The sequence below is a fragment of the Rattus norvegicus genome, chromosome 10 (assembly GCF_021556685.1).
Source record: "Rattus norvegicus strain SHRSP/BbbUtx chromosome 10, alternate assembly SHRSP_T2T, whole genome shotgun sequence".
Classification (NCBI taxonomy): domain Eukaryota; kingdom Metazoa; phylum Chordata; class Mammalia; order Rodentia; family Muridae; genus Rattus; species Rattus norvegicus.
The window spans coordinates 60,290,180-60,309,655 of NC_141543.1; the positions used below are offsets into that span (position 1 = coordinate 60,290,180).

Consider the following 19,476-nt stretch of genomic DNA (forward strand, 5'->3'; position numbering starts at 1 on the left):
AAGGGAAGAAACAAGAAGCCCAAACAGGCAGTTTCCAAGTAATTTTATTCAGAATTTTGTGTTTGTTTCCTGAATCAATAAATACTATACAAAACAATGTAAAAATGGCTACCATTTTCTCTCCCCTGCTCCCCTCACCTGGGGACAAGTCCCTGGACAACCTCATTCAGGGGGTTCTCCCTGTAGATTTGGTCCAGCAAATGAGGCCAGCCATGTTTTAGCCCCTTGACTCACTTTTGGAGATTTGGCTGGGGTAGGAAAGCCTTTAGGAATGAGGTGATTAGGTTAGGGAAATGCATTAGTGTTTGGGGGGGAAGGAGACGGCGCCTGGGGCAGAGCCTACCCCAAAGAAAAGGGTGTCTAAAATGTTCACGGTTCCTTCTTTTTGCCTCAAAAAGTGACATTTATTCAAAGAGAGAGAGAGAGAGAAAAAAAAAACAAAACAAAAAAACAAAAACAAGATGTCCATCCCTTGGCTCCCTTCCCTCCCCCCTCCAGCTGTTCCTCAGCCCTGCCCCCAGGACTGAACCCTGGGCTAGGGCCAGGTAGCAGGACAGCCCCTCAAATGAGGTCAGCAACGTTGAGGGGCATCTCTTCAATGGAGGTGTTGTAGAAAGTCTCAATGTCTCGAAGAGTCCTCTTGTCTTCTTCTGTCACCATGTTAATAGCCACACCTTTCCGGCCAAACCGACCACCTCGACCAATTCTGGGGGGGGGGAGGTTAGTTTAAAAAGGCGTTAGGTTGGGGAAAGGAACGTGTTTTTTTTTTTTTAAGCACAGGGAGTGTTTGATCTGTCAGACCAGGTAAATACCTGTGGATGTAGTTTTCCCTGTTGGTGGGAAGGTCATAATTGATGACTAGGGAGACCTGCTGCACATCAATGCCTCTGGCCTAGGTCAAGAAAGAATAAAGCCATCAGAGGACACTATCAACCCTAATTTAGTAAGCATATATGTAGGCTGCCAAAGGAGGGCAAAGGAAACAAGTATTCCTTGTTCCCCAGAGACCTTGGACATGCCTGGCTTTCTTCCAAGTTGCTACGTTCCTAAAAAGGGCACATAGTCAGCCCTTTGGAGAGGGAATCACCTTGGGCTATTTTCTCCCTTTCTTTCCTTAAAAGAGCATCTACTCACCAACAGGTCAGTGGTAATTAATACTCTGCTAGAGCCAGACCGGAACTCCCTCATGATCACGTCTCGTTCCTTTTGGTCCATATCTCCATGCTGGAAAACAAGGTTAGGAGCAGCTAGCATAAGGCTCCTAACACACAAAGACACATCTATCATTAACAAGACTGAGAAAACTCACCATGGCAGAAACTGTGAAATCCCGGGCATGCATCTTCTCAGTGAGCCAGTCCACCTTCCTTCTGGTATTAATAAAGATTACTGCCTGGGTGATGGTCAGTGTTTCATACAAGTCACACAATGTGTCGAGCTTCCACTCCTGGAGATCAGGAAACATCAATCAGGAGCTATACCCAACACTTATTACCAGGCCCGCCTCCTGCACTGGGCCCCACCTCTCGTTCCACATTGATGTAGAATTGGCGGATACCCTCCAGGGTCAACTCTTCCTTCTTGACAAGAATCCGAATAGGGTCTCTCATGAACTTCTTAGTCACCTCAAGGACATCAGAAGGCATTGTGGCAGACAGCAAAACTACCTAGTGGGAAAAATGCCCCAGCCATGATTGAGTGCACTGTACAATCAAATCACAACCGAGCCACCGTCCCTCCAACACCATCTGTTTTACCTGTGTGTTGCTGTTGAGCTTTTGGAATATATCATAGATCTGATCCTTGAACCCACGGCTTAGCATTTCATCTGCTTCATCCAGGACGAACATCTTGATGTATTTGGGTGCTAGATGGCAGGAAAAAAAAAACCCCAACATATAGTAATCAGACAAATGTGAAATATATTGAGGTCTCTTGATAAGGCAGGCAGAAGGCAGACAGTCTGCTCTCAGAATGCAAGGACTGATCCTTTGCCCTCGGCTTCCCTGATAGGTCATGCAAAAGCCCTGGTAAGTAGAACACTACCTGGGCTAAGGTTAACAGGGAAGCCAGGCTCAGATGACACGCATGGGGTTCATCACAGAGCAACTCAATTCCAACTAAAGGAAAACTCATCCAAGGAAATGAAATGTAGAAAAGAGCCCAACAACTGTTCCATGGCACTCACACAGGTATCTCCGGTTAAGCATATCGAACACCCGGCCAGGGGTGCCCACGATGATATGGGGAGCTTCCATTTGCAGCTTCTGCACCTCAGCACGCACGTTGGTGCCCCCAATACAGGCATGACAAGAGGCACCCATGTAGTCTCCCAGTGCCATAACCACCTTTTGAATCTAAATGTAGAAAGGCATCTACATTAACTTGGGCAGTACCAGTGAGTTAAGTCTTTCTTATTACAGACAGGAATTATCCCACTCTTAGCAACTGAGAAACAGGAATCCACTTAATCCTCTTCCAACACCACCAATACCGCCACCAAATGGCAATGCTGGATCCGTCCACACAGGTTCACAGTAAGTTTCCCACTCTACATGCAGCCTCATAAAAACCAGGCCAGCTCTACAAACAACTCACACTACATCCTACTACTCCATTCCAAAGGCTGAGATTATGAACACAGCCCTATCTATACCCACAAGGTGATTATTCCATCCCTGCTACAGAACCAAGACTTAGTGATCCATGCTGAGCTCATAAGCAAACCCCCAAAATAAGTAGATCTACAGGGTTCTAAGGTGTCAATCCTCTTATCACGTCTTGCTTACATTGCTACCCAGATGCTTGCTTCAGTGATCACTAGGCTTGAAATAGTAGTTAACAGACTAGCACCAGGATTTCATGTGCCCTAGGCATGAAACAGCTTTGGCCACCAAGCCAGGCATCAAGCTAGGATGAACAAAGGCCTACATCTGCTCTGCCCCTGACTGATATAGGAACAACACCACCAACATGGTGTCTCCTTGCCCATGTCCAGGGGGTGGTATGTTTGTTGTAAACACAGTTTAACCTGCCCAGCCAGCTAGATTCTAACAATACTCTTCCCTTCCTTATTTGACTCAGAAAATGGATTTAAAGTGCTTTTTTTTCCTGGTAGAAAAGTTGTTAGTAATTAGGCAAACCAATCTCAATAGATCTAGAAGCTGTCAACAAATCCCAGTGGCATACAAGAGCGTACCTGACCTGATCTTCTAATTGTCTCTTTAAGACAAGCTTTCTCTAAGTGTTGGCTGTCCTGGAACTAGTTTTGTAGACCAGACTGGCCTTAAAATTGAAGTGCTCCACATGCCTGGGTCACCAGTATCATCACCACTGGCAGACTCTTCTTGAACTCTTAAAGCAGTCATATAGAATTGGAAACACCAATCTTACCTGCTGAGCCAATTCACGAGTGGGTGCCAGAACCAAAGCCTGAGTGGCCTTTAGATCTAATTCAATCTGCTGCAGAATGGATATGGCAAATGTAGCTGTTTTCCCAGTCCCAGACTGGGCTTGAGCAATCACATCATAACCTACAACCAGATCAAGAGTTAGATGTGTAAAAAGTCTGCACCTTAGGCTCAGAGGACACCTGTGAGACTTCCTGACATCAGTAATGGAACAAGGCTGGTGCCATCTACCAGAACATTATGAACTCAAACACAGCTGGCTAGGTTAGACATAAAGCAATAATAAAGGCCTCGAATTGGAAATGGCAACCCCCTCTAAGGCATGACAAAATAAAACCCCAGAACCAAGAAGCTAGGAAAGGTAATTTGTTGTCCCCCCAACCCCCATTGCTATGCCCACCACCAACCCCATACACACTATGCAGATCAGGACAGTCCATATCTAGCCTGATAATGAGTCTTACCCTTGATACAAGGAAGAATAGCTCGCTGCTGGATGGCAGAGGGCTTCTCAAAACCATAGGCATAAATACCACGGAGGAGGGATTCTGAGAGATTCATGTCATCGAAGCTATCCACAATCTCATTCCAGTTACTCTGCAGGATACCAAAAATGAATAAATTTAGTTTATACAAAAGCTGCAGTCGCCCCACCCTACTGCTCTGTTCCACCGTCCTAAATATCTAAGGTCTATGTCACCATAAGGAAATGCCTGTTCGGACATAATAAAGTGGCGACCACAGATTCTAGTCTTACCTCGATGACGCCTTCCGGCTCCATCCCATCGGGGCCATTGTCTCTGGATCTGTTGATTCAAAGCACTAGTTTTTTTTTCATGCTTTGATTTAGAGCATGCAAGCAACTAGCCCATTCCCGATCCAACACTCCCACTTATTCCCAAAGGACCATCCAGAGGCACTTTAGGGTGACCCTCCTTTAAGATCAAGGGGCTGTAGAGGAGTTCATTCACACACACACGGCGCCGAGATGCGGTCTTTGCTGCCAGGCCCACATGTTCTGGGTCTGGCGGATCAAAGCGTGTGCACCTCCATCCGGAACACCAAGGCCACCGGAAGTCCCGCCTTCCACCTCCAAGTTCCGTGGGTGGGCCGTCCCCTTCCCCCCCACGTCATGCCGCCCGCGCCCTCCCCCACTCCCTCCGGCCGGCCCCCCTCCACAGTACCCGGATGTGGGAGGCCGCGGGCGGTGGCGGCCTCGCGCACAATGAGCCCCAGCCGCGCTAGCAAAGGGGGAGATTGCACAACAGACAAGCGAAGCAGACTGGGGGAGGGGAATCTCTCAAGCGGCCATGTGCTCTTTCGCTCCGCCACTCGGTGGCGTCTCCCCCGCCATGGAACAATCCGCAGCCCGCCCGCCCCCGTCGAGAAATGGCGTCGCCCTCCCATACCTCAGGCCGCTCACCCCCGAAGGAAAGTGGACCTGCCCATCCGCAGTTTGCCAATTGCCCGGCTTGTGCGGCAAAATGGACCCGCCCGCCCGGCGCCGGGTGGGCTCCTGGTGCCTCACGCGGCCGCTCCTTCGGGTTAGGCTCTGTCCTGGCCGTCAAGAAAACCAGCACCCCGAACGGCCGGTTTCTTCTTCCCCGACCCACATTCCAAGCGCGACGAAGGGACTCGCTGAAGACCCAGGCACCCCTGCTTGTCGCGAGTGGTACCGCCAGAATTCTTCGGAACCCTCGCGCGCACGCCCTGCCCAACATAGGGAGGCAACCAGACCAGCCGGCTCCGGGCCGCACAGCCGCCTCTTCTTTTTCCCACGTTATGTCGCGACCTCATCTTGCCTTTCAGTACCCAAGCTTCGCGTACGGCATCCCCACAGGCCGAGGCCTCGTGACGAACCTCGCGCCCTCCGCCCTATCCAGGCCGTCCTTTCCCGTATCCACACTGGTGTCAGCGTCGGCCATGGGATTTCCCCCCCCTCCCCGGACGGTTCCTCCCGGTTCGATTCTCCCGCAACCTGGTAGGTTTGGTGCGATGGGTCTCTCAACTTTTCCCCGGCGGGACCTTCGGAAGGGAGCTGCGGGGTAAGTAGCCATTAACCTCTTGCAAATGCCTTTCTTACCGAGAATCCTGACTCGCAGACATGATCCTTAGAATCTAGGGCGGAGTGCCCGCCTATCGACAACTTATAGAGCGTCCGACCCCGCCCCAGCCATCGCATTGGCTTGGCCGCCTCTGCCCCGCCTGCCGGCGCTCTGCAACTCGACGTGACGTTACTTTGTAGGCGCTTTAGCTCGGACGCCCTATTGGGTAGTTTGAAAGCCTATCATGGCTGAGCCCCGCCCTGCAGCCTCATTGGCTGAAGGGCCCGCCTTTCTTGCTGGTGCGGAAGTGACATACTTAAGTCGGGCCTCGCGGCGGGGCAGCCATCTTGGAACCCAGCACCTTTACACGTGCGGAGGCGATCGTGCCTTAGTCATGTGGCTCAGCAGGTCCTATCAAGCCACGGGGGTGAGGCCTTAGCCTCCAGGGACTTCCGGGCAGTCTGGACTGCCACTTTCCTTTACCCAGGTTTCTACAGGATACAAGTTTTATTTATTCTTCGGTTCAGGAAAGAATGGTGTATTTGGTTCAGCAGAATGACAGAACAGTAGCGATATTTCATTGGATAGTAAGTTTCCCCGACTGGAGAAAAAGGATGGAATCCATTTTTGGGCAAAAGGGCATTAGGGCGGGAGCAGGGCAGATAATCTGTCAGGGATCTTGACCCACTCAACATCACTGGCTCATTTAGTGTCTGTTCCCAGTTTCTCCTAGGCTCCTTTATTCATGAGTTGTAATTCACATCCTTACTGCCATCTGCTCCCCTGGGATTGGCATATATAAAAAGCTGGTTTCTAAGATGAAGACCTGAAAAGGGGATAGCTAATAGCATTAGCTTGAAGGCCTGAGATAAAGCACATCCACTATTTTAAGGCCCCTCAAGGAAGACCACCACTTGCATATCTTCAAAGGATCCTTTATTGACCAGAGCAGGACCGTGGCATTTTTATATATATTTATATATATAAAAAAAAGTTTGAAGATCTGGCAGGCAGTAATCCCTTTGTGCCCACCACCCCCACACTGCTTTCCTGCCCTCAGAACATGGAAGGAGGAGTGAATGCTTCACCTAGGCCACAAGGCAACATTCCCCTAGAAAGGGAGAAGGGGACATTTATGTGGCCATTCCCTTCCCATCAGAAATCAACATACTCGCAAAGAAAACAAAATACAGAAATCAAACATTTAAATATGAAAATCCAAAGGGAATTGGGTGGAGAAACAAAAAGGAACTGGAGTTTCTTAGGAAGGGTCTCCCTTGTTCCCCTGCCCATTAATGAGCTAAGGGTCTGGGGTATGTGGCTCACACAGTGAGTTTGCAGTGACACAGTTCCTTGTAGATCTGACGACGGAGTTTGGGCATATCCTGCTGGGTGAAGCTGAATGGCTGAGACAGGGCCAGGTGCTTGCAGTACTGGGTGTTAACAAAGCAGGCCATGAGAACGATTTACTGAGCATCCCTCCCAAGTCAGGACCTGTGCTACACATTTCACACAAAATATATCTTAATTTTTCAGAAAATACCTGTTTCTCATACAGACTGGCATTAGAGTCTAAGCCTACATAATGTATCTAGTGTTTAAATAGGAGAATGTACATTTAGTTGGGAGAAGTATATTGGGACGCCTCGATATAAGGAATCAGTCCCAGCTGAGGATGGAGAAGGAAAGGACCAAAGAAGACCAATGAAACCAGGGCTTCTGTGTTCTACCTAACACATGTGCAATTGACTGAACCAACTGAGGCAAGAGCCACCAACAACCCCTAAGCCACTGACATGGGAGTTAGAAAGACCTTATCTACTTACCTGTAACACAAAGGCACCACAGTCACTGTCATTATTCTGCCTGGCCACATTCTAGGGAATAGAAAGCAAGAATCTGTTCACTGAGAGACTCCTTGAGGTTATGAATTCAATTGCTTCCTCCATCAAACTAGTCCATTTCTCTCTGGAAACTCACCATTTTGAAGTAACCTTTCCAGCCCTGGTGGAAATCCAGTCGGTCTTTTTTTACTGCCTCTGCCTGTAGATACTTGGCAATATGCTATGTGGGTATAAGGAAAAAGAAAGGGATACCTTAATCACTTACCAATGTAATACAGAGTATGCTGGTGGGAAATGCCGTGCCCACTCCTCAGACTCCAAGCCCACACGTCGTCCTGAAATGGTTGGCTCCCTGCACCTTTACTACCTGTCCCCCACAACCTCAAACCTTGGGGCAGCGGCGGTTTAGAGTTCGCTGTGAGTCAAAGTAGGTGATGGTGCGTCGCCTTACATCAACTGAGACAAGGGACCAGTGCACCTCCAGATGGATGGGGATTAGCAATAGTTCCTTATTGAAGATGTCCACCTGAAAAGAGAGTGCTGGAAATCAGATTTAACATAAAACCCTACTGATTACCATGAGGATTCTAAAGAAAATATGGAACAAGCAAAGGAGTTACAGAATCCATGGGCTATGTGGCAAGGCTCAGCATCAGATGCTAGTACTTTTGGAAGGTTTTTTTATTTGGGGGCGGGGGAGAGAGCAGGAGTGTTTGGGATACAATTCAGGGTCTGTAGCAAGCACTCTACTGCTGAATCCCATCCCTACCCTGTTGGTTAGGTTCTGTGTGTATGTGTTTTGTGTTCCGTGGATATACAGGCCAGAAGATAACCCTTGAGTGTTACTCTTCAGACAATGTCCACCTTTTTTGTTTTAGGACGGGTCCTTTCCTCACCTAGGATTCAGCAAGAAACCTTGGCGGGCTGGCCAGCAAGTCCAAGGAACCCACTTACCTTCACCTCCATAGCATTGGCATTACAACTACCCCTGGCCTTTTTTGTTTGTTTGTTTTTGTTTTGTTTTGTTTTTGGGTTTTTGTTTTTTTGAGACATGGTCTCTCTACTTAGCACTGGGTATTTTGGAACTCACTATGTAGACCAGGCTAGCTTCAAACTCACAAGAGATTCTCCTGCTTCTCACACTTGACTGATGTTGAGATATTTGATGGTGAAGAAAGAAAGAAAGAAAGGAAGGAAGGAAAGAAGGAAAGTAGAATAAAGAGTTCAAGGGCCAGCCTGTTGTAAAAATATAAAAATAAAAAAGTATGGATGTCTTTTTCCCCGCTAGGTCCGCACCTTGGTATCCCAAGATCTGCTAGATATCTTGGCGGAAACACATCCCAGTCGCACACTTTCCTACACTCAAACCCTCACATAAAAGAACACACAACACAGTAATCTTAGATCCAATTGATAAGATATAATTGCCCACTTACAAATATACAAAAAACATACAAAAAAACATAAAAATCCCAGTATCATCCATCCCTAGGAACATTAATAACAGCCTGTAAATACACAGAGCAGAATCTTAACATCACCTGCCATGGCTTCTCACCCTCTCCTCTCTCCTGTCTCCTCCTCTTCCTTCAAACTTATCTCCCACCCATCCTTCCTTCTCCTCCAATGACAGGCAGCCTGCTTCTATCCTGTACCTGCCCCTCACCTGTACTTTACAAATTCAATGGGAAAGTGGTTCTGGTGAAGTCACCAGAGTTTTGAGTCCTTGACTAGGCAGCTGTCCTTGGGGCAGTGGAATTAGCATCAAAATACAGATAACTTCAGGGCAAACCACACCAGCCTCTACTATGTGAGACCCTGTCTACTACCAGGTACTTATACATTAAAGGGAAAAGTTTAGGTTAAGAACCCAGACTCTGGAGCTGCACAAATGGCTAGTAAGAGCACTGGCTGTTCTTCCTGAGAAACTGAGTTCAAGTCCCAGCACCCATATGGTAGCTCACAACCATCTGTAACTTGAGTTTCAGGGATTTGATGCCCACTTCTGGCCTCTATGGTGCTGCATGCATGTGGTGCTGATAAATTTACTCAAACAAAACACCTACCTACACACATATAATAATTTAAAACAAAAAAAAAACCAAAAAACAAACAAACAAACAAACAAAACAGGTTCATGATTTTGATGCCACACTGACAGGGTTGAAACTCAGCTTCTACACTTTCTAGTTCTAGTCTACGACCATGAGCAACCTACTTAACCTTCTATGACTTTCCTTATCTGTAAGAGGGAGACAGCAAAAATACCGTCCCTCATTCATTATAGGGAGTAAACTAGATCACATAGAACACATGGCCTGAAAGAAATGCTCAGTTAATGTTTACACTCATGCTACCACCAAGTTCTTGTGTCACTCAAGACATTGGGAAAGTAATTGCTCAAGGTCACAGAAGGAAGCAACAGCACAGGAAAGACTTAAATTTTTTATTACATTTTTATTATTGAGAGGAAGGGGGTATACATGCCAGAGTTACATGTGTGGAAGTCAGAGGACAAGCTGCTTCTCTCCTTCCACCATGTGAGTCCCAGGGATCAAACTCAGGCTTGGCACAAGCACCTTTACATTTATCTCAGATACACCGAAGGCTAAGGAGGTTTAGACTGTACATCACTTTTGCTTCTACTGGAAGAAACAAGACTCAACAGGTCTCTGAATAATTCTGAGCACAAAAAACTAAATCCTGAGGCTCGGGCTGGGGTTATGGTCCAAGGGTGAGTGACATATGGCTACAGTTGTAGCTACTTTCTTGGGGGGAGGGGGGGAGACGATGGAAAGGCAGTATTAGGTAACAGGAGTAAGATATGTGGGTGTTAGAACCAATGTTCCTTTGTCACTGTTGAAATTTCATGGCCTTTCATAACAGGACAGAGAAACTTATGGAAATTCTTGAATCCATGCACATCTGCTCCTGCCCCAATTTTTACCATCACTTAAGCCCAAAACCCAGATATAATCCTCCACTGATCTCTTTATCCCACATGAAACCTGCTAAAAATGTCTACCAGTTCTACCTTAAATTAACCTCCTCTCATCTCTCCTTTTGGCACTCCAGCCCAGGTACTTTACCTGGACTACTCTCTCCTTTTATTCTATCAACACATGGGAACATCAAACAGGAAGCATGGCTAGGCTGGCAGGGTAACGGTGCTTCCACCAAGCCCGACTCCCTGAGTTGGGGCTCTGGAACCCACATTACAAAAGGAAAGAACTGACTCTTACAAGTTAACTTCTAACCTCCACATACACCATGGCATGCACTTACATCCACACAAGAAACATAGAACAACCTCCATCCTTGTCACTCTACCTTACATGCCTCACACCTTAGTCACTGTGTCAAAATATTCATTTTCTCTCTGGCTCTGAAGTATTTGCTATTCCTTTTGCTTCAAACCCTGTTTCCCAGACTGCACAGGATGACTACTATGTGGAAGGCCTTACTACAGATGTAGATAAGACATTTAATGTTGTAGAATAATTACCAGTTGGGGAAAGGACTCATAGAAAGAAAAACTCTTAAATTTTCTTTAGAAACAAGATGCTATACAAATAGTTGTAAATGTATAACTCACATTTTTGGTCCACCTCTTTACCCCATCATAACCCTTGGTACGGAGTTTATCATAGAAGAAACTGTTGAAGAAATGCACCTGTGCCAAAGACACAAAAAAGCTGAATAGAATTAAAGACTTCAGAGTTGCCTGCAAAATTGGCTTCCACCCCTCCCAATCCATACCATTTCACTTAGCCCAAGTGAAATGGTTCCAACCGCTACCACTGCACTCTTTCTTAACCTTTTACAGGTAAGTTCCTATGTCAATTTAAACAGGAAAACACTACAGATTGGCTTACAGATTTAAAATGAATAGATTACCCTTTACTATCTCCCCCTCCAAACTTCAATCCCTAGAAGAGATGAGAATGGATGTTTAGGGAAAAAAACTACCCAGAGGGCTGGAGAGATGTCTCAGTGGTTAAGAGCACTGACTACTCTTGCAGAAGTCCTGAGTTCAATTCCCAGCAAGCACATGGTGGCTCACAACCATCTGTAATGGGATCTGATGCCCCTTTCTCCTATGTCTGAAGACAGCTACGGTGTACTCATCTACATAAAATAAATAATTCTTAAAAAAAAAAAAAAAACTGTTCAGGATTGCAATAGTTCTAGAGACTAAGAAATCTGGTTAGTGCTGGGTCAGGAAAACCAAGGCTACATACAAAAACCCTGGCTCACAAAAAGGTCCACTTGGGCTTACCTTTTCAGGGACTGTGTCCATAACCAAGTCTCCATACATGTTCATCACCTGGGGAAAAAGGCAATGTGCCCTGGAGAATGTGGCATGGGTAAAGGGTTCCCCTATGCAAAAGGCTCCATTCTCCAAAAGCCTTTTCAAGCCTTTTTAGCTTCCTCCTCTTACCTGGTCATTGAGCCAGTTCTGTCCATATAAGGTACCCAAGTCATCCATGGTGAGCACGTGTCGTTTATAGGATACCCGGAAGCCCCTTACCATGGCGTTGCCTGGCATCCGCTGGTAAGATTGGATCAGCTGTAGTACCAGACTCTTCCTGCATAGGCCAAAGTTTTGGAATCATACAAGAGGTAATGGGACTGGAGCAGACAGAAATACGAACTACTGTCTAGAATGACCATGTGAAACAACTTTTGTTTTTCACAAGTTGTTCTGATGGTATCCCACTCCCCACAGAGGCTCAGGGACAAACTTTCAGTGTCTCACAGTTTCCTACACAAAGATCCTCCCAATTCTCACAGGGCTGGGCACTTTGTCTGCAGCTTCCTCTGCTCCAGCTATAGCTCTTACTTCCTCAAACACATCACTGAAGAAGAATCAACCTTCTCTTCCCTTCCCTAAGGTCCCAGACCTCCTTCAAAGGGTACCTGCCTTCAGGCCTCACCTGGAGGGGGTAGAGAACTCCTGCTGGAAAATGTCCTCCAACTTCTCTACAACTTCATCAGTGCTGAGGGGGATGAGGCTACCATAAGTTTGAAGGAATTCATCTAAGATACCTAAATAGAAGTAGGAGAGGGTAAGGTGGGGGCCTTTAGACTCTGATCTAGGAACTGGCCAAAAGGAGACTAAGTCTTCTAAAGCCTTACTCTGCACACAGGTCACATGTTCCTCCCGCAGGGGGCTATGCTGGCCAGCTTTCTCCCCTGGCCGATCTGCCTCTTCTGCAGTGCCCAAGTCCGAGCTCTGAAAAAGTTCCTGAGCCACGTGGTCTCCAATGCTGCACACATTGCTGATGAGTATGCTGGCATCAGGGGGTGCCAGGCTACGCTCCCCTTCAGGACCAGACAGTCCCCCAAAACCATTGGGTAGAGTACATGAGAGGAGACCTATAAAGCACAGAAACAGAATAGGAATGAGAACCTGGCCAAGTAAAAGCACTGAGGCATATAAATGGTAAGTCCACAGAACACAGACTGAAGCAGAATCTAGCAATGTAAACCTTATGGAATATAGAACCCCTCTAACTAAGGACTAACGTAAGGATGTCCAAAGTTTATTTTTAAAGGAAGTCATCTTCATCTTCATAAGCATGAGGAAAGCAAGAGACTTCAGAAATGTCTGCTGCCAATATATGCTTAACACAGTGCACAGTGAATGAGGAAGTTCAGTAATAGTGGTAAGGGTGTTAATTATTTAGCTTGAGTTCTACAAAGAGAATATGTTCTGAATAAAAATGTTAAATTCTACAAATGATATATTCCACAAGAACTGTGAGTACCTTATGGAGATCCATATATCCTGACAGGAAGAAAGCTTTGGAATGGACAACATTGATTTCCCTAAACCATAGCTCCCTTTGTAATCTGTACTGAAGACCATAGGACAGCTACTAAGGATTTGTTCCCAGCACTGTGTCCCAGGCATCCAGGCCTGCTCAAAACCAGAGTCCCCAACTCTCACAGGATAGGATCTTTCTTTGCAGCCCAGGTGGGGCCTTGATTCATTGTTCTCCTGTCTTATTCCAAAACGTTACGATTAAGGGTGTGTGCCTAGACAGGCTTTAAAAATAAGGCTTTAAGATCATTTCCCAGATATTCTGGAAGCTTCTCTCTGCTTTTCTTAGGCTCACCATGACAACAAACTCCTGGTGCTCCAGGCTCATCACCCTTCCCATTTCCCACCTTACCCGAGTCAGGGTCCAGAGGAGACTTTGGGGTCCACCTTAGTCCATCTTCCTCCATGGGGGGCCCAGAGGGCACTGGTGGAGACCCTCTCATCCCATCCTCTGCCATGAGAGCACCTAGCAGACCCAGCCGGGGTGGGGGTAGCCCCCGTGGGGAGTCAAAACGACAGCAGGGTGATGGCACCTGTGGCGTTGCACCCCCTTCTTGGGGTGAGAGATGGTTCTTGGGGTGTGCGAGGTTCCGCCGCCGGCCTCGGTGGCGCCCCCAAAGCTTCCAGTGGAATGTCAGCGAGGTGCTTTTTGAGTAGAGCAGCATCTGGAAGGCTCTCATGGCTCGGCGCCGGCGCTGTGAGCAGGTTTTTCTATGAGAGGGTCGGAGAGCCCGAGGACGCTGGGAGGTCCCCAGCTGGCCCCATCTAGGGGGTAGCCTCCATGCCGCTACTTCCTCCTCATCTTCTTCTTCCTCCTCTTCCTCTTCTTCACTAGCTGAGGCATCAAAAGATGGCCGAGGGCCAGGGAGGCGTCTAGTTGGCACTGTGGTCCCAGACCCAGGATCTGGCCCAAAGCCACCACCTGACTTGAGCCGGGGCTTTGGGGGTAGGGGCCAACGAAGACGCTCTCGCCTGGGATTTGAGTAAGTGGTGCCGGGTCCCGGAGGCTCAGGCCCCCAAGACCCGGTCCCCTGTATAGTCTCTTTCATCTTTCAGTGCCCTGTAAAACAAAAGTTTGATTATCAAACTGAGAACACCCTACTCCTTCCTCCAAGATCGGAAATGTTCTTCAGCATTTCCCCTCTGGTTTCAGATACAAATAAAGAAAAATCTAATATCTCATAACTTCAGCTCTTCCCAGCCAACCTCGTCCAGAAGGAACTCTTCAGAGTCTTCCATCATTTCGTCCCTTGTCCAGGTAGGGAACCAAAAGAAAATGACTAACTGGTAGGCCTTAGGTATTTTATTTTTAAGCTCTCTGAATGAAACCCAGTATTTCCAGGCTTCGCTTTAATGCTGCTGTGGGTATCCTTAGGACAAGTCTGAGGGCTACATTGCTAAAAGAGATGGCTCAGCCCAGAAAATCTGGATACGGGTACCTGGGAAGACAACTTTCACCAGGAAAACTTTGGTCACGGGAGGGAAGTTCTCTTTCACCCTGGAATAATAATGGGGGTACGGGAACACACACGCCTTAGTTGTGGGGGAGGGTGGTGAGGTTATGGCTCAGGAAATAAGAGTGATAAGAAAGATGTTGAAGAAAACTGGAAGCGAATAGAATCGGTGCTTAGCGACCGAATTAAGGAGATGGGACCGAACAGAGCAGTGGGGGCCTGGCAGACCGGCCCCTCTCCAGTCTTATCCTGGGAGAACTGAATGCTTCCTAGCCGCAATATAGTTTGAAAGCTTGGGCGACTCGGCACACAACGGTCTTAAGTCCTTTAAAGGGCCTCTTGGGCCCAGTTAGGTGCGAGGGAAGACTAGAAATGGAAGAGGCCATAAGGGCGGGGGGAGGGGAAGGGGCGTCCTCACCAGGAGCGGGGAAGCCGGGCACACGGGCCCCAAGGCGGGTGTCTCCGCCTCAGGCTTTCCGGCTCATCTTTCGGACGGCGGCGACCCCGCCACTCCTGCTGTCCTCAGGCGGAGCCGTTTCAATTCACGAAGCCAAAGCTCGTGCCGCCCCACTGCGGCCGCCTCTAGCGCGGCTTTAGCCTCCACCTCTACCTCCACCTCCACCACCACCACCACCGCCACCACCCCTCCTCCTCCTTCCCCTCCCGCGAGCCCCAGGCCCACCGCCGATGGCGGCGCACAATTAGTGCGTCACACCCGGCGAGCGGCGCCGGCTCGTGCTCAGTCCCGCCTACCTCAGAGCGTCCAGGCCACCGGACGGTCCCGCCCTCGAGCTCTACGCTGAACCGAGCCTGCGCACAGTCGCCTAGGTTGCCGCGTGTGGCAGTCCCACTGCTCGCTCTTTTACGCCTGCGTGTCGCGCCAGCCTCACGCTCTACGTCGCAGTCGTACGGTACTCCCTGCTCTTCCGTGGCCTGAGCTTCGGGTGATCCAGTGGGCTTCCCAGCGCGTGGCCAGGAAGTCAGAGACCCTGCAGGGACTGGACTGAGGCTAGGCGCTTGGGAGGCGGAGGCGGGACGTTACGTTTTTGTATTTTGATTTTTTTTTTCAACTTTAAGCAGGGCTTGATTAAAGAGTGAGACACGACCAGTGTGCCAGGGCGTCCAGTGCATACAAACTCCCCGAATACCAGTCCGATCTTGTAGAGTCTTTTATTTGTTTGTTTGAAACAGGGTCTCAACCACTGTAACCCCTGGATGGCCTGGAACTCACTATTTAGACCAAGTTGACCGCTAACATAGAAATAGGCCTCCGAGTACTGGGATTAAAGCGGTGAAGCACAATGTTCAGCTCGGAAGTTTGCTAGGGGAATGGGGAGCATGAATGGAATGGATGTCGAGGCACCTAAAATACATTTTTTTTCTAGACAGTAACAAGAATTTGGACGCAATAGTGAGATAGTGAAAATCGGGCTTCTTGTACATTGAAGCAGGGGGCTTGAAGAGTTGTGGCCGAGGGACACGTTTTCCCTAGCAGAGACCGTGTTCTTTCCTCAAACTGCCTCTAGATGGTGGTGCTGTTCTGGATGCAGTCCAGTGGATAAGGCTTGGCACAGTGCACAAAACCCCTTTAACACACACAACAAAAGAATTTGGGGCCATGTGGGAGATAGACACAAAATATTCTACTTCTTTAATATCTATGGAATCAGAACCCAGATAGTGGGATCGGGAAAGGCAAAGCGGGGAACAACAGTCAAGACGTCAAAACCAAGGAGAACGGTTCTTGACCACTTGCTGTCCTTTGTCTAGCCAGTTCTTGGAATGGGAACCCCACCTTTATAGCACAGTCATAGTTTCACAAACCCCAGGAATGTTCCATGTGGAGAAAGGCTAAGTTTTGCGTTTGCCCGAGGAATTTTGACAGTGATAATATCCCCTTGATGTAAGTGAAAGACACCTGAGGGGGGAAAAACATTTCAGATGCTTCATTCTGCCTGCTCCAACCCCTCCTCCATTTTGATTTTTATGTTTTCAGTGTTTTGTTGGGGAACATGTGCATGTGTGGAGGAGATCAGAAGACCACTTAGGAGAGTCGGTTTTCCTTCTGCTCTGTGGCATCAAGCCCAGGTAGTGAGTCGTGAGAGATGGAGCAGGCACCTCTCCTAAGTGAGCCGTCTCACTGGCTTTCCTTTTTAATTTTTTAAACAGCCTCATTCTGTAGCCTGGGCTGATCTTGAATTTTGGGTAAAACTCCCACTTCAGCTTCAAACATGGGATTATAGGCACGGACCTAGTCATTCATAGGCTTGTGCCTTTTCTCCCTGCAAGGACCTGGGAATCTTGTTCTTCAGTCTTCAGTTTTGTCTCTACACCCAAGTTCCCAACTCCCTCGTATAATTCCCCACACCAAGTCAGCTCTGCTTGAGTGGATGTGACCTGCTCTGCTCATTCAGATCAACCCTCTTCAGACCCCACAGTTCTCACCTGCACTGTAGCAGCTGTTGTAGGCACGGTCAGGATCAGAAGGCATACTTTTGATACACCGGAATAGAGTCTCCCTTCTCCCTTGGCCTTCCCGAGATACCACCTGACCCATGGTGAAAGTCACATCATGAAACAGGACCTGTCAGAGGAGGGAGATGCTGAAGAAAACCAGGACGGCACGGTTCAGTCCTTAGGGGCCATAGGATCACTGGTAGTGGAGCCAGGCAATAAGGAGGGGTTGTTCTGGGTTTGGTATGAGCAGAGTGATCAGGGAAACCCTCAGTACAGACAGGGTACATAGAAGAGACAAGCCAGTCTCCATGTCCACATTGGTCGCTCAGGGCTTGTCTGGGATTACCTGACTATATAGCAGATAAATTCCAGTGTCCCGGACTCGAACAGTGTCTCCTTGGGCCTCCAGGCCTCTCCCACGCCTAAGAGCTGGTTGCCACATCACCTCTGTCATGTCAGAGTCTGCTAGAGGTGAGGAGTGTGCAGGTCAGCATTTCTTCACCCTCATACACATGAGCTCTCTCCCTTCTCATTTCTAGGGTTCTCTTGGCCCCAGCCCCACAGTTCCTGGTTGGTGCCCCTCCCAGTGCGGTTATTTCAAATAATGCTTACCCTTGGAGGTAATGTTAATTGGAACAAGATGCAGAACGGACTGCTTCTCTAAGGAAAGGAGGAGGAAACAGCAGTGTTGACCTGCCCCCGGAGTCCACCCTCCACCCTCACCTCAGCTCTGGTCGTCATTCCTCATGCTCCTGGCTCACCTCCAACCCTGCAGAAACCCCAGGGCTCACTCACTCTTGTGCTTCTGGGTGAGTACTGCTCTCCTTCTCCGAGATTTGGCCCCATCCTTCCAGGCTCCCAGGACATCAGGACTCTGCTCATGAAAGAGGGCCAGAGTTTGACTAAGATGTTAAGGATCTTACACAACCTTCCCAGCCCTTCTCAACGCCTGAATGGCTGAAATGTAGGAACCTGTCATAGGCCCCTGGTCTGGGCACTGACTGCCTTTCAGGTGCTCTTGGCATTAATCTTTAACTGTTTATTTTCCTGGAACGGCTGGCTGTTCCCTTGACTTCCCAATCCAGGGCCACCTCTAGCACTCACTTGAAAGTTTGCAGGTTGAGAGGCTCTGAGAGCCTCTGCCATTCACCCTTTACCCCTAGATTCCCATCTCCCTTAACTCACCTGTTCCCAGAGGCTCTGCCATGGAGGCTCTCCCCGCTTCTGGGAAGCTCCTCCACTCCGCTGCAGCCGGCTCACCTCCCGCCTTAGGCTCTGCAACTCTGCTTGTTGGATCAGTAGTGCGACAGCACAAGTCACAGCCCCCAGAACTGCCCCCCAACTCAACCAAAGAGTGACCGAAAGGGCTGGCTCTCTGACTGAGCCTCCCATGTTGCCTGGAGATGAGGCTGGCATGAGCTAGGGACCCTGCTGACAGCTGTGGGCTGCAAGTGAGGTGGCCAGGAGGTAGCAGGGAGGGTGGGAATACAGGCAAAGGCGCAGAAGGGAAGAGCGAGTTACGCAAGGGAGAAATAAAAAGGAACTTGAGAATAGGAAGAAATCAAGCTAGGGTCCTATTAGTCCCCTGATCCCCAGCTAGTGTCCCTCTGACACCCCTGGCCCCCTCCCCCCCAAGCCTCAGGAGAATTTGGTGCCAATTATCTAGGAAGGGCAGGGCAGCCGTGACACCCAGAAGGAGCGGTCAGCGTTCAGGAGCCCAGGGGCGGCCCCTAAGTTGGAGGAGGGAAGGTCGGTTGGTTATGGGGCATGGTGCCAGGGGCAGGGAATGGGGACAAGCTCAGCAGCATGAGCCTTAGAAGGTGAGTGTGGTGGACTCTCTCTCTGCCTGAGGCACAAATGACAGCTTTGAGGAGGCTTGTTAGGGGTGACTGGAAATGAAAAAAAAAGGGGGGCTAGGGGCCAGCAGGGAGGAGAACCAAGGACAAGAAACTGGCAGGGTGCTGGGGTTAAGGCTGGGCCGGGTGTGTTGGAACCAGGCCTGCACTACTCCCTGTGCTGAACTTGGCAAGCCGGACTTCCTGTTTCCCAAGAAGAGTTCTTACATAAGGTTCTCTGGACAAAGAGAAAAGAAAAAAGCCCCAAGCCCCTCAGTCAGCGCAGCACTCCTCCCCACACCCATACGGCTGGCCCACCAGAGCCCTTCCTATGGCTCTGAGCCCCTTCCCGGGCTAGCTCCATCCCATCTCCTAGCCAGGCCCGTGCCAGCACCTGCTCAACTGCTGAATGTCCTGAGGCCGCCAAGAGGAAGGACCCTGCTCCTCCCAGCCAGGGATTCCCCTGCAGGAGGAAGTCCGCTGCTAGGAAAATGAGGCTGCTTCTGCAGTGCCTTGTGCAGAGGACCAGGTGGTTTTGTTGTTGTTTGCATGGTTTTTTTTTTTCTGGTATCTTTGTGATTTCTATTCAAAACTGCAGCTTGGA

General features: G+C 48.9%; 3 protein-coding genes, 1 long non-coding RNA gene and 3 other non-coding genes across 22 annotated transcripts; 1 reads left to right on the top strand and 6 right to left on the bottom strand.

The window, feature by feature from the left end:
- Positions 1-26: 26 nt before the first annotated feature.
- On the bottom strand, positions 27-5,532 carry Eif4a1 (eukaryotic translation initiation factor 4A1). Its single transcript, NM_199372.3, has 11 exons — positions 5,494-5,532; positions 4,168-4,216; positions 3,875-4,007; positions 3,394-3,533; positions 2,189-2,357; positions 1,758-1,867; positions 1,524-1,667; positions 1,310-1,447; positions 1,135-1,224; positions 813-892; positions 27-706 (listed from the first exon to the last, which is right to left on the bottom strand). The coding sequence occupies exons 1-11, from the start codon at positions 5,514-5,516 to the stop codon at positions 562-564; spliced, it is 1,221 nt and encodes a 406-aa protein (NP_955404.1). The 5' UTR covers positions 5,517-5,532; the 3' UTR covers positions 27-561.
- LOC148002933 (small nucleolar RNA SNORA67) lies at positions 952-1,094 on the bottom strand. The gene has a single exon (XR_015632457.1). It is a non-coding gene; the product is annotated as a small nucleolar RNA SNORA67 (small nucleolar RNA).
- On the bottom strand, positions 1,966-2,107 carry Snord10 (small nucleolar RNA, C/D box 10). Its single transcript, XR_015632520.1, has one exon. It is a non-coding gene; the product is annotated as a small nucleolar RNA SNORD10 (small nucleolar RNA).
- On the bottom strand, positions 2,861-3,003 carry LOC120095433 (small nucleolar RNA SNORA48). Its single transcript, XR_015632495.1, has one exon. It is a non-coding gene; the product is annotated as a small nucleolar RNA SNORA48 (small nucleolar RNA).
- Eif4a1l (eukaryotic translation initiation factor 4A1 like) lies at positions 4,588-8,591 on the top strand. Its single transcript, XR_015631759.1, has 2 exons — positions 4,588-5,455; positions 8,178-8,591. It is a non-coding gene; the product is annotated as a eukaryotic translation initiation factor 4A1 like (long non-coding RNA).
- On the bottom strand, positions 6,375-15,288 carry Senp3 (SUMO specific peptidase 3). 2 transcript variants are annotated; one of them, XM_087571887.1, is made up of 11 exons: positions 14,999-15,288; positions 13,479-14,186; positions 12,439-12,678; positions 12,237-12,348; positions 11,741-11,888; positions 11,579-11,626; positions 10,895-10,972; positions 7,688-7,825; positions 7,436-7,519; positions 7,282-7,332; positions 6,375-6,954 (listed from the first exon to the last, which is right to left on the bottom strand). In XM_087571887.1, exons 2-11 carry the CDS (start codon positions 14,173-14,175, stop codon positions 6,943-6,945), a joined length of 1,608 nt encoding a protein of 535 aa, XP_087428013.1. In that variant the 5' UTR covers positions 14,176-14,186; positions 14,999-15,288; the 3' UTR covers positions 6,375-6,942. The 2 variants fall into 2 exon arrangements, with proteins under 2 accessions (XP_087428013.1, NP_001013134.2); NM_001013116.2 differs by having other exon boundaries at positions 6,375-6,888; positions 14,999-15,160.
- Positions 15,289-15,736: 448 nt separating this feature from the next.
- On the bottom strand, positions 15,737-18,747 carry Tnfsf13 (TNF superfamily member 13). 15 transcript variants are annotated; one of them, XM_087570427.1, is made up of 7 exons: positions 18,223-18,490; positions 17,833-17,911; positions 17,650-17,697; positions 17,384-17,499; positions 17,026-17,164; positions 16,405-16,498; positions 15,737-16,166 (listed from the first exon to the last, which is right to left on the bottom strand). In XM_087570427.1, the coding sequence occupies exons 1-7, from the start codon at positions 18,451-18,453 to the stop codon at positions 16,103-16,105; spliced, it is 771 nt and encodes a 256-aa protein (XP_087426553.1). In that variant the 5' UTR covers positions 18,454-18,490; the 3' UTR covers positions 15,737-16,102. The 15 variants fall into 15 exon arrangements, with proteins under 15 accessions (XP_087426553.1, XP_087426552.1, XP_087426564.1 ...); XM_087570426.1 differs by having other exon boundaries at positions 17,384-17,502; XM_087570438.1 differs by having other exon boundaries at positions 17,799-17,911.
- Between the last annotated feature and the right edge of the window lie 729 nt (positions 18,748-19,476).